This window comes from Muntiacus reevesi, chromosome 2, assembly GCF_963930625.1.
Source record: "Muntiacus reevesi chromosome 2, mMunRee1.1, whole genome shotgun sequence".
Taxonomy (NCBI): domain Eukaryota; kingdom Metazoa; phylum Chordata; class Mammalia; order Artiodactyla; family Cervidae; genus Muntiacus; species Muntiacus reevesi.
In genome coordinates, this window is record NC_089250.1 from 20,626,029 (window position 1) to 20,640,737 (window position 14,709).

A 14,709-nucleotide genomic window follows, 5' to 3' on the forward strand; every position below is an offset into this window, starting at 1 on the left:
ATACCTGTGTCTCCTTTGGAAGAAAAATTTGTGCAAGGATCTTAGTTGAAGTTTGTCATACCTTTGTATACATATGCTGTTTCACATGCATATATTTGTTTTATTTTCTCTCTCATTATTTCCCACCCCTGGAGGAAGACAGGAAGCTGAGTTATGTCCAATGATTTTGTCATAAAATGCTGTTCTTTTGTTCGCATTGAGTGGTTATCAACCCTGGTGAACGGCAGTGTGCCAAGGGACAGATACAATCATTCATGACTGACATTCTGCCTCAGACCTGCTGCCTCCTCTTATTATTCTTCCTGTCAGATGCTTCCTAAAGACTCTTCATTTTTATTTTTTTCCCCATTGTTCTTCTATGTTCACCCATATGAACATTTTTCTCCTTCAGGAACCAAATGTAGTGTGAAAGACAGTAGAAACAAGCCATCAGCCACTAAGGAGGGTATCACCTTGAATATCATAGATTGGGAATTTTAATTGGGTTAGTCAGCCCTTTCTTTTAAGTGCATAAGGACCTTGCAAGAATCATTCTGAATGTAACTTTGTAAGAACAATCAGCTCCACAGCCTAGTCCTTGTTATAAATAATTCTTCCTCCATTTTGTATCACCTAAGAGTTAAAATAACTATAGTAAGTCTCAGGAAATTATCTCTATGAGTGTCGTGACTCACTGTTGAGAGAATTTATCTATTAGTCAATTTTTAAATGTTTATTATGACAAACTCTGCAATTTAAACCCATTAAAACTAGTTTTTACCTTTTCAGAGAATCTGAAATCTGGTATAATTTTTATAAAGAGGCACTGAAGCTATTTTCAGCCAGTACTAACAATTTCATGCAACATCTTAATTCACCATTTTCAATTAAGTATGTCTTCAATGATTAAAAAGATGCTTTTTTAGTACCTACACTATGCCAAACTCTGTCTTAGGCATGGGAGATCTAGGTTAATAATATCGATAAAGCTCTTGTCTTCATAGACTTTAAGTTGTAGTGGGAAAGACACACAGTGAAGAATTACTGAAATAATTAAAACATAAGACAATATTGGAAAATGAGAAGTGAGAGTGCTATAAATATTAAAGCAGGGTGATGTGATGTAAGTGAGAATGAAACCCACCCTGAAGGTCCTATGAATGCTTCTCCAAGGTGACATTTGAAGAGAAGAAGACAATTGCTTATTTTTGGGGGAAAAATATATATATGTATGTGTGTATATACATATATATGTATATATCAGATTTGTGTGTGTTCATGAGTGAAAGAAAAACTAAGCTTTCTATCTTGTACAGTGTAAATGAAGTTGTGATTCTGGAATCCTGTTTCCCAGGAAGGGAAACAGAAAGATCAGAATGGTAAAAAGGAAAAAAAAAAAGTGATTGTAAGAAATTATATAAAACTTCAGCTTTATTGATCTCGATACTTTGCATTAAACTGCCTACTTTGCCTGAGTCCCGTGTTAGTTGTCTAAAATTTTAAAGACAGTTATCAAGAAATAAATGTTTTGAATTTAAAGAAACATTATTCTACAAAACACGAGGACATACTGTTTAAGATGTTTTCAATGAATATATGTCTAAAACCACAGATGACCAGTGAATATATTAATCTAAACTTCAAAATCGTTTTGTTAGGACAGAAATTCTCTTGTAAATACAAGAGCCACTGGTTACAGATTTTACTCCCAGTATAGCAGCCATTTGCAAGATATTTCTGTGGAAGAGGTTTTATGCAGTTTAAAAATAGTCTATGCTTGATCTCATCCTATTTTTGAAAATTCAAAATAGGATTAACTATATATAAATTTTAAACATTTGAAAATGTTTGGATGATTAAAGAATATAAATTTCTAATATTTAATTTTTTAAGACTTAATATTTAGATGATTTAGAGAATTATATATATTGGGTTGGCCAAAAAGTTCATCTGGGTTTTTTCATAAGAGCTTACACAGAAAAATCTGAATGAACTTTTTGGCCAGCCCAATATTTATCTGCTAGATACAGATATTATTCTAAATCATAGCTATTCCTTTCCATTTTAAAAAAGATATATAAAAATATTTTATTATGGCTATGAAAGATTTTAACACTACATGGCATCATTAATCAATATTTTAGTCTTGTCTAGAGTCAGAAGACAAAACTTGGCTGCAGTGCCAGTAATTAGGGCCAGACATGTATTAAATGACTTTTTTGTTGTTGTTTTTGGTTCAGAATTATTCCTGGATCACGTTGCATCTTTTTTACCCTTTATGTGCTCAGTGTCCTTGTATCCTTTATGTGCTTATGTAAGCATTATGTTTATTTAAGCATATTTTAAGTGTAAAATATTGCTGAAGTTTCAAAAAGTATTAATAGCAGAAATAATTCATTACATGCCAAACACAGAAAGCTTAATTGGAATATTTGGAAGCTATGCTCTATTATCTTAAAAATGAGTAAAGGTCAAATAATTTTTATAGTTCTTATTTTTTCTGGCTTTTTCAAATTTGACTTGATAATTTTTAGTTACTTTTAGTTACATAAAAGGTATATATTTTATATAAATGTATACATTTATATGTTTTTTAATTGTGTATATTAAGTGTTTTAAAAGTTCTGCTTTTAGTTTCTAGAGTAATTTTATATTAATAATTTTTTTATGGCTCATCTCTATTAAATGATTACCATTTTAGTGTAGGCTCCCCCTCTCTTTTGGCCTTCTTATTCCTGGTGTCTAATGTCATATATGGCAACTGTATGAGCATTAAATGTTTGCTGAATAAATGGAGGACTGTCTGACTAAGTCAATAAATAAATAAATCTCCATTGCACATTTGAATGGCTACTTTTGATAATTAAGGGGACATGATTTGATATGTTATATCCAGAGTTGAATGAGAGCAAATATATTAAAATGATATACTACAATAACCCATTATCAGGTCAATCCATTAACCCTCATTTTCTTTTCCTATCATATAAAATGAGAACAAATATATTAGTTAAATCTCATTTATTAGAAGGCCTGCTATCAGATTAAAGAAGTGATTTGCATTTTATTGGTTAAAGTGATCACATAACCTTCTTTGTTGGGGTTTGTTGGAAAACCCTTTTGGTGATTGGCATAGTGTATAAGTGGTTCTATAAACTTCTGAGATGAACAGGATAAATTAGCAATGTATTCCCAGGTGGCTCAGTGGGGAAGAATCTGCCCGCCAGTGCAGGAGACGCAGAAGACCTGGCTCAATCCCTAGGTTGGGAAGATTCCCCTGGAGGAGGAAATGGCAACCCACTCCAATGTTCTTGCCTGGTTTCATGGACAGATGAGCCTGGCTGTCTACAGTCCATGGGGTCCAAAAGAGTCGGACATGACTAAGCACTGACCTCGAATTAAGTTTGCAAATTAAAACAGACTTGTATCGTTAACTATGCATGTTATGCTGTGAAGTGTCAAACACCTTCTACTTTAATCTTTAATTTAACTAATCATTCCTTTGATTCCAAATTGCCAAGACATTGGTGATAGTCAGAGACTAACCTTGAAAAAGCTTCTCTTCCTTAATCATTAGAAAGATATGAATTTCCATTAATTAGGTGTGAATTTCCCATCCTCTTCAATGCAGAAGCCACAGGACTCTCTGGGTGTAAAAATTTGTTTGTTATTTTGGGGAGGATGTTGAAAGATCTATCTGTGCACTGTTAGTTGTTTTACAAACTTAATTTTAGAGGAACTAATACAGAGTTCCACTTTCTGTAATTCCCCAGAAGAGCTGCTTGACTGATTGATTTGTGCTTCCCTCAACAGAATGAGGTGTCAGCTGCCTCATTTATTAACATTAGTTTCCCAAAAGGGTGAGACTATGAATCTGTAACTCCTTTGGATCTCCTCTTCAAGCATTTCTTTTTTTTGTTCAGTTCATATTTTTAAAAAAATCTGTAAAATATGTATTTCAGTTATATGCTATAAATCAGTTGGAATATCTTATTTGATTTTCTAGATGCCATCCCATTAAATATTCTCCTCTATTCCACCTTTTTGATTATAAGTTTCAGTGACCAAATTTACTTGTGAATTTGTCATAAAAACACAATACTGGACCCTGAAATATTAATTTTGGGGACATAAACATAATTATATATATTTCTCCTTTTTCTTTGTTATATATCCATTGTTGTGATTTGTTAACCTCTAATTCCCAAAAAGGGTTGTGCCCAGAATAGCAAAGAGCAACACATACAGTTAAAGCCTTTCCTTGTGCTCAACTGATTTACAGTCTGTTTTACTGTTAGTATCACTTTTTGTTATTGTTATTGTTAATATTAGGTAATATGTCACATTATGTCTTGTCATATCATGTCATGTTATACTTGGATTATTCATCTGTTAGAATATTGTACTGCTAGCAGACCAAACTTTCATATTCAGAGTATTACTAATTTGGGTTCTTGAACTTTTTAATCAATAGAAATTGATAAGAAGGCAGACAAGAAATTCGACCAAGACTTCACTGGGACTCGTGCTGCAGCATCAGGGAGCAAAAGCAAGTGCCAGTTTCCCCTGCTTGGGTCCCTTAAGTGGACTGAGGAATGGTGTGCGTGGTCTGCCCACCCCCTTGGTGGTACTGTTGTGTAGGAATCATGCACCGTCCCAGCTTTTGCTCCTGGCACCTCAGAAGTGGCAGTTGGGTTTTAGTCTTTTTGTAGTTTGTTCATAATTTACCCCACCTGTGCATGGGTACAGTTATTTTTAGTCCCTTGTTGTTTCTTTATATTCCCTTGGTCAAGGAAACATTTCTCTTGAGGGGAGATATTTAAATGTTTTCTTAGAAAATTAATTTTTCATTTACAATTTGAAGGATTTGCTATAAAATACTATTTAGCCTCATGTATTGATCATAGTAGAATTTTATAAATAGCCCAAATCATACAATCATCTAATAGAACATTTGAAATACCATCTTAGAAGTGATCACTTTCCATTCACTTCACAATATCTTATATCTATCATTGATCTGTGATTTCTCCTACCTGTTCCTCCTTTCTTCTCTCTTTTCTCTTATTTCAGGTCTGTAAGTTATTTCAGGTCTGTAAAGAAAGGTATTGCATTGGACAAAAAATTTCATTTGGGTTTTTCATAAGACGTTACAGAAAAACCCTAATGAACTTTTTGGTCAACCCAATACAGTATCAATGATTAAAGAATGTGCATAGAAGTTTGGCGGGGAGGGTACCTAGAACAGTAAAACCAGGGCTTCAGTAAACTATTCAGACTCCATCAACTATCCATTAAGAACTCTGCATGCAAGCAAGAAGAAGTGGATTTAATTGAGTATTCACTTGCTAATAATGATGTCTCTGAAAATATTGAAACAAGTTTACAAGTCTTGCTCATATTTCTTTTGGGAATACATAGTAGATTAATAGGCCTCTGTTTCAATGGAGTAAAGTATACCATGTCTATTATCAGCTTTTTAATCAGTTTTCACTGGTCAAATGCTTGTGTTCTCAATAATTGGTGTTTTTTCCTTCTTTTGTGATAAATTATTTGCCTAATGCAAACTTCTTTATCTTTAGACAGAGAAAGGACTATCAAAAGTATGGGAAGAAAATAAGCAGAACTCTGGTGATCTCTGGCAAAAGGCTGTCATCCTTCTAGGAAAGTTAAGGAATTTCGAAGTCATATTTCAAGGTCTCCGAACACGGGATCTGGGAGGAGGAGCTGCAATTGATGACATTGAATTTGAAAACTGCATGACTGGTAAGTTTCTGGAAGGCTCTGCTCTTTGGAAGCACACATAAAACCTAGCCATTTATCTTTGCTTCATGTTTATAAAATGTTCCACAGTTACATATTTTGTATGTACATAAAAATCAATTGAAAGAGATGATTTATGATGGTTGAATTTACAGTTCCATGTTCAGAGATAATAGTTTCTCCATCCTTCGATTATAAAGATAATTCCTCTCTTCCTTCTATGTTATTGTCTTTTTCTAGCATGTAAAAGTGTTTTTCTTTGAATTTATTTTTCAACACAATTTAAAGCATAAGCCTAGTAGTCACATACATTTATGTAACTAATTTTAAATGAACCAGTAGAAAGGGTTAGAAAACAGGAAGTTAGTGGCTAATATAAGAAATATATACAGCTTAGCATAATTCAAGCAGAACTTGAACTGAGAGCTATACTTAAGGCATCTAAAAGGCTACTCTAGCCAGTGAACAATAATTTGAAAAATATGTTATCATTTATCACGCTTCTAAATCTGAAGTATAATTACACTTAGATTTTCTTTATGAAACCACCCAGAAAATGTCAAAAATAATTATAAATACATTTGTACAGTTTCACAACTGCAGAGTTTCTTTCCGAGAAGCTATTCCATCTGATTTATGAAATAGTACAGTATGATATGTCCTGCCCATGAAAGATATGCCTTCTGTGGTTTCCTATGCTGATTCCCTTGGAGGCTAGCCCCTGGGACTGAAGAGCTAAACCTGAGTGCTGCTTAATTCCGTTGCTGCTTTCATATTAAAATATCACTTCACTGAGACATTTTGAAAATATGACTTTGGTTTTTGGTGCTGTTAGATCATTCGATTTCTTTATGAAAAGCCTTCTACTTAAATGTCAGTCTTTTATTGAGTCTCCCCATCCGCACGCTGTGTTTCCAGCAAAGGCAGCTGATACTCAGCTATTATATGTTTACACACACACACACACACACACACACACACACACATATAACATAAAAGCAGAATGTATGCACCCTAGATAATCTAGGGAGGAGAGAATCTGAAAACAGGGTTTGGGTGTGGAGGTGTTTGGAAGAGGATTCCTGGACCACAGAAAATGGGATCTGAAAATATAATCATGAAAAGGTATCTTAGAAGTTAGAATGTGCTTCTTTAATGCTTTTCTAGTAACTTCCTAGTAATATGCTAAATTTCCGTTATAGTTTGTTCTCAATTTATAAGTGATTCTGGCAAGTTCAAAAGGAGAAACTCTTCAAAGTTTTATCTAAGATTTTTAGAAAGAAGTTTTTATTAAATAGGAGAGATTCTTTTCCTCTCAAGGGAAGCAGAATGATTCTTGGATGGGTTGATTCAGTGCAGAGAAAAAATTGAGAGTTATTATTCCAGTTTTGCCAAGTTTCATGTTGAAGTTCTTCTTGTTCTTCTCTTAAAATCCTGTGAAAATTTACATGATTATAATGCATTCAAGTCAATTGAACATTCATTCAGCTTACTGACTAATACTTTATTTCTTATATTTAGTGATATAGTACTTTTAAGTCTTTCTATGTCATAAAGAGGCAATTTTGGTTAATTGTAGTGAATATGGTCAATTATATGTCAAGTATATTTTAGGAAGAAGTAACTATTTTTTAAATAGCCAGGCTGTTGCATATATCTGGAACTAAAAAAACAATAAATTTTTTGGTCTTCTTAGTTTTAAATTGTATGTCAATAAAGTAGCAGTGCTGTGAAAAATCAGCAACAAGAAGCAAACTAGTGTATAAATTGATCTAGGTTGTTTTCTACTATTGCCAATTTAGAAGAGAATGGTATCTGACAAAACATCAGAGGGACAGTATAGAATGATGGTTAGGAACAAGGAGTGGAGTCAAACTACCTGGGCGTGGAAACTGGCTCTGCCACTGACTGAGTTAGGTGAGCTTATTTTACTTTTCCTCAGTTTCTTCATCAGTAAAATGGGTACAATAGTAATAGCACTTCTGTCATAGATTTCTGTGAATACTATGTTACTATACATAAATTGCTTAGAATATTCTTGACACAGTAAAAAATTTATGTATTGCATTGTATTATTTTAACCATTGTCATTAATATTAACTATGTCATATTTTTAAGTGGTACTTTATTGCTCTATTAAGAAACCAGCTTCAGATCCTATGTAAATAAGTCACCATAAAATCTATCATGGAACTGATTCCCATTTGAGATGAATAACTTAAAAAATGACTTAATATTCATTTCTCTTATCATTTTCTGCCAGTTACAGTAGAACACGTTCTGTATGATGCCATTTATATGAAATGCCCAGAATAGGAGGTATATAGAGACAGAAAACAGATTACTGGCTACTTAGGACTCAAGAATATGGGGTGGGGGAGTGACTGCTGATAAATATAGGGTTTCTTTATGAGGTGATAAAACTATTCTAAGTTTTTATAGTGATTGCTATACAATTCCATAAATATACTAAAACCATAAAGTTGTAAACTTTATATGGGTGGACTTAATGGTATCTAAATTATAAATTATTTATCAAAAGCTGTTAAAATTAAAAAAGAATTCAGAAAAAATTCTGAGAAAATGGTGGTGGTGGTGAATAGCTTTTGAACTTTCCCAAATTCTCACATAAAACAAAACTGGGGACTATAGCCAATATTTTATAGTAAGTATAAGTGGAGTATAATAACCTTTAAAAATTATGAGGCACTATATTGTATGCCTGTAATTTATATAATACTGTACATCAACTATACTTTAATTTTTAAAATTAAAAAAGAAATAGTCAAAGCCTAGTTGGCAGTCTATAAGCTGTAGAAAACATATGCAGCAAAGTAAGTGAAAATGCATTCCTAAGAAACCCAATATAAAAGCTACTGAGGATAAACTGCCAACAGCCACAAGATCTATATGGTATTTATGTGTATGAGAGAGAAGCCAGGAGAATCACAAAATGGCCAACAGATACTCACTTTAAGATGCAGTCACGTGGTTTTAAAATGGCAGCCAACACTGGGAGAGATTTCACCTACTTTTAGAATCATTGGCACCAAGGGATCTGTGGTTAAGTCTGTGAGGCTGAAGCAGTCTAAACCCCAGGAACTCCCGAAATGGATCCACCAGGATTCCCTTTCAGGACAGCAGCCCTTTCAAAAACAAAACAAAAAATGAACAAACAAAAACACCAATGGCAGTGAAGTCAAAAGGGGAAGATGAAGAACAGAAAAGACTAACACCAAAGAGCTGGAGGGACATAGATTCAGAAAAGTTTGAAAAGCACATCATTATTTTTTTATACATGTATATAGAATGTATAGACTTATAATTCTTCCTAGAGTCGTAACAGAGTGTCTCTGAGATTTCTCTAGGACTTTTTGGAAACTCTGGAATCTATGCATATTTTTTAAATTTCAATATTAATGAGAACAAAGTTTTAAATTGATTAAGAGTGAAAGGGGAGAAAGTAGAGGCTATAGATTAGATATATTTGATGGTTACCTACTTTACCTGCAGATAAGAAAACTATTTCAGCTTCATGTCTACTTTTTACCTTCCATTCAGAAACAATGGTTTACTAAGTAATATTTAGTACATGGCCAACATAAAGCTAGATATATGCCCACTTTTTCTTTGCATTCAGAACACATCATGGTCCTACCTTCAGTTAACTGTCAAAATTATTGTATTTTTTTAAAACAGAAAAATAAAAGAATAGGTCTATCTTTGCTATGTGCAAGGACACATTAAGAAGCACCTCCTTTTTGGACAAGTTAACATAGAACCTAGTAGCTTATTCATTTTTTAAAAAATGACTGTTAATGAATTTGATGTTTTCTCTTTTTAAATTCTAGTTGATTTAGAAATTATTTGTACAAAAATCTTATAAAATACAACCACCATTCTATAATACAGAAAAGTAGGAAGAGAATTCATATAGTGACAAAAGAAATATTCCATCAGTGTAACTTATAAAAGTGGCAATTCAAAATTTAAATGGTTACTCAATCTTGGATCAATATTATTTGTTAAGTAAAATCATTTATTATGTGCAGCCATCCAGCTGATACTTATTGAGCTGACTATTTTTAATACTAAATATCAGTTATGTCAATTTTGCAGTAAGAACGCTGGGTGCAAATCCTAGTTCGACCACTTGCTATCTACTCTGTGGCTTTAGTAAGTTTCATAATCTTCCTTTGTATTCTTTTCCTCAGCCAGAAAATGATAGGAATACTGCTTCCATCTCAAAGAGCTCTTAAAAGGATTAAATCATTTACTTTAAACAAAATTCTTTGAAGAATATGTGAGGTATAAGAAACACTGAATATTTGTTGGCTACAAGTGTAGATGAACAACAATGACAAAAACTTGGCATGTTGTAGGCACAACACTTTCTGTATCAACGCTTAAAAGCTGGTTCTGTCCATTCCCATGTTCAGTCAGTCTTTATCGCTCGGCTACTAGGCCACAGAAAACTGCAATGAAATGCGTGCATCTCTTTGAAGCAGGGCTGAGATGCCTGTGGCTTGCAGCGTTTGGCTTTCCTGATTTTCCATTTCCCCTTTCAGTACCCCTCTCTTGATGCCCGGAATTTCCTCCCCCTCGCTGTGTCTCCCCTGTGTCTTTTGCTGCCAGCTCTGCTCTGTAAGCAGTCTCTAAGACACTGGTAAACCCAGGGCCTTGGGGTAGGAGCCAGTAACAGTATAAAATGTTGCCTTTTCCACTGAAAAATTTAGAAGATCCAACTGAATGATGACCAGTTTTCCATTGAAGGAAAAGAAGGAAATAATTCAGGGATTGAAAATGCTTCCAAAAGTCAATAAATTCTTCTAAGTAGACAGGAGCCCAGTAACCACTCTGTCTCTCTCTTAAGTCATATAGAGGAAAAGACCTCATGCTCCCCCAAATATTTCTAGATGTGAAAGCAAGAAAATAACCTTGGGGAGAAAGTAAGAGAAGATAGCATCATTATCATATCAGATATCTAGTACATTGTCTTCACACATCACCTGAAAAGATTATAATGACTCTCACACCTTTTGTTTTCCCCCTTCAACACTGTATGTACGACTCCTCAGTGTCCTGTAAGCAGTAATTGATTTGGAGTGAAAAATAGTGGTTTGATGATAATGATTTCAGCGCAGCCTCACTCTGAATTCAAATTGAACTTGGGAGATCACAGAACAGTGATTGCTGTTTATAGAGTTCACATATACATAAATCTACACACACCACCCTGCGGAGTGACTTCAAAACTTCGTTTCTTCACTTAGTTAATCTGAAAAACTGTATTTCTGCTCAGCACAGGAGTGTTCCAAGTAATTTTCTCTTAAAGTGAATGTCAGAAAAGGGAAAAAGAGGAAGATGATAGTAAGTAGAAAAAATATTAAATATCTCACCATAGTGAAATAATTAAAAGTGACTTTTATTTTTAATAACTAATGGCTGGATAATATGTAGTGCTTTCAACAAAGGAAACAATAAGGTGAAAAGACAGCCCTCAGATTGGGAGAAAATAATAGCAGACGAAGCAACAGACAAAGGATTAATCTCAAAAATATACAAGCAACTCCTGAAGCTCAATTCCAGAAAAATAAATGACCCAATCAAAAAATGGGCCAAAGAACTAAACAGACATTTCTCCAAAGAAGACATACAGATGGCTAACAAACACATGAAAAGATGCTCAACATCACTCATCATCAGAGAAATGCAAATCAAAACCACAATGAGGTACCATTACACGCCAGTCAGGATGGCTGCTATCCAAAAGTCTACAAGCAATAAATGCTAGAGAGGGTGTGGAGAAAAGGGAACCCTCTTACACTGCTGGTGGGAATGCAAACTAGTACAGCCACTATGGAGGACAGTGTGGAGATTTCCTAAAAAACTGGAAATAGAACTGCCATATGACCCAGCAATCCCACTTCTGGGCATACACACTGAGGAATCCAGATCTAAAAGAGACACGTGCACCCCAATGTTCATCGCAGCACTGTTTATAATAGCCAGGACATGGAAGCAACCTAGATGCCCATCAGCAGACGAATGGATAAGGAAGCTGTGGTACATATACACCATGGAATATTACTCAGCCGTTAAAAAGAATTCATTTGAATCAGTTCTAATGAGATGGATGAAACTGGAGCCCATTATTACAGAGTGAAGTAAGCCAGAAAGATAAAGACCAATACAGTATACTAACACATATATATGGAATTTAGAAAGATGGTAATGATAACCCTATATGCAAAACAGAAAAAGAGACACAGATGTACAGAACAGACTTTTGGACTGTGGGAGAAGGCGAGGGTGGGATGTTTTGAGAGAACAGCATGTATATTATCTATGGTGAAACAGATCACCAGCCCAGGTGGTATGTATGAGACGAGTGCTCGGGCCTGGTGCACTGGGAAGACCCAGAGGGATCGGGTAGAGGGGAAGGTGGGAGGGGGGATCGGGATGGGGAATACATGTAACTCCATGGCTGATTCATGTCAATGTATGACAAAACCCACTGAAATGTTGTGAAGTAATTAGCCTCCAACTAATAAAAATAAATGAAAAGAAAAAAAAATATGTAGTGCTTTATAATGTAAGAGTACATAGAAGATGAATGAGTGAGTGGATGGATGAATGGGTGGGTGGACCAATAGATGGACAGATGGATTAATAGAAAACATTTATTCAAATCTTGTTATATTTGAAAAATCAGAACAGAGCCTTCACTGAGTTACAGTCTACTGGTAGGAGCTGACAATAAGCAAAGAAATATGTAATGTTGTGTCATGCAATACTGGGTACTATGAATGGTATAGGGAGAAAGTGTTGGAGAATTATTACCCAGGTTAGAGTAGCCACAGTAAGCTCTGAAAGTTACAGATGGGCAAAGGCTTGAATGTACTAAGAGGCAACCACATGGGCTTTCCCAGGTGGTCCAGTGGTTAAGACTCTGTTTCAAATGCAGGGGCCATGGGTTCAATCCCTGGTCAGGAAACTAAGTTCTGACATGCCTCACAACATGGCCAAATATTAAAAAAAAAAAAAAAAAGAGGCAATCATACCAACCCTGGGGAAAAGCATTCCAGGCCTCAGGCAGAATAAGGCAGACTCACTGGGAAGGAATGCATTCCTGAAGCAGAAGCAGGTGTGGGGAGATGGCAGTGACCCTCAGGATGCTGAGCTTTGCCCTCAGGGACACCTGCTTTGTGCTAGGATCGTCTCACAGCCCAGAGGGTAAGCGAGCAGACTCTGGAGTCAGCTTTCCTAGGTTTAAATCCTGTTTCTGCCACTTGGTTGCTGTGTGACCTTGAATAAGCACTTATCAACTCTTTACCTCAGTTTTTTATGGCGATAAAAATCGGACCTACTTTATAGGGCAATTTGTGAGGATTTAACAAGTTAATATGTGCCAGGAGCTTTGAACAGTAACTCTTTGTGGTAACTACTCAGTAAATATTAGACCTGATTATCACTGAAATCCTCGCCATCATGTTTAATTTAATCATCACTGCAACTCTGGAAAATTGAGGGATCCAGAGGTTATACTAAATAATCCCAACCAGCTTGATTTCTTTACTGATGCTTAATGGCACAGAAACAGCCATGTTGAACCATAACAGCATAGAGTACCATTAAAGTCATGATGAATCCTCCGGAGTGAAAGCAGTCGTGCAACCCCTGCCTCATCTAGTTTGTCAATTTCAAATGCTCTTGGAAGAAAGGCAGTATCAGACACATCACTTGCACTCCTAACAGTGGTGTGTTTTAGTAACACTTGAAACATTTTCAATATTATAAATCTTGTTTTTTAAAAAATGTAATATTCAACCAGTCTTCATTGTTACAGACTTGTTTTATTTTGAACTCAGAATGTTTTTCAGAAATACACTTTGTGAACAAATGTTATAGGACTTGAATGAGATTCAATTCACAAAAGTTTCTTTATCTGATTATATATGACTGTTTTTATTTTAGATTTTGTCAAACTGCAATGCACCTTTTGTACGTAAAGCTAAAAATTTCTGCCAAGAATTGATATAATTTGTTAAACATATTCTGTGTGTCAGAGCCAGTTCATATCTTTAAATTAAGCCTGATACTTTATATTGAACTTTATCTGTTGGCTGGTGAAATGTCCAGTGAGTCTCAAGTAGTTCTGAAAAACACTATGAAAAAGTAGCCTTACTTGAAGTAACTACTTTACATTTCTGCAAATATCTTTTATGGGTTAACAAAAAGTATCAAGCTCATACCTAAAAATTTTTGTTATAAATAATATATATCCTGATTATATTCCTCTCCCAACTTACATATCAATAAGATATCCATCAATCCATAAATGCATATTTTACTAAGTATATACTTTATACATTATGCAGAAATTAAATATTTGATTTTTCAAAGAAAGGTAACTAGTTTTTATTGATTAAAAAATGTTGTTTCTTTATCAAAAGGGAATAATGGTGATCTCAATTCATTGATTTATGAACAAATGCTACAAAATTTTTAAACCTACCATTGTACACTAGAGATATTTACTGTTTCGATATACCCATTTTCTCCCTCGTGTGTCCCAGAACCTTTCAGATAGGTAGATCCATGTAAAAAAGATGTGGCCAGAGTGCTGTGAGGACATGAAATGTCATTTCCAGGCTGAAGCTTTTCCAAGCTGTTGCACAACCCACCTGGTCTCCTTCTGCTGCTGTGGTTGAGGATGCTTCATCTTCCAGGCAACGTGTCTACATCTGCCTGGTTCCTCTTGAGTTTGCAGAGAAAAATCCCTACTTTCAATAGCAAAGTGACCGAAAAAAAAAAAATGATGTTTTTGAAATTTGGAGATTATTTTTTAAGTTTCATATAATCTAGTCAGATCTAATGAACACATCATGCATTTACTTGGGTAAAATTCAGTAATATTTTTTTACATTAGGGCTATTTTGTAAAAAATATATTTACTGGTCCTAT

General features: G+C 34.6%; 1 protein-coding gene across 1 annotated transcript in view; it reads left to right on the top strand.

Annotated features, from left to right (window-relative positions):
• The window catches only part of MALRD1 (MAM and LDL receptor class A domain containing 1), a 512,511-nt gene that overhangs the window by 295,390 nt on the left and 202,412 nt on the right, over window positions 1-14,709 (top strand). Inside the window, exon 29 of the mRNA XM_065919555.1 lies at window positions 5,562-5,745. Within this exon, the coding sequence (XP_065775627.1) occupies window positions 5,562-5,745 (184 nt within the window). The remainder of the gene's footprint in view (window positions 1-5,561; window positions 5,746-14,709) is intronic.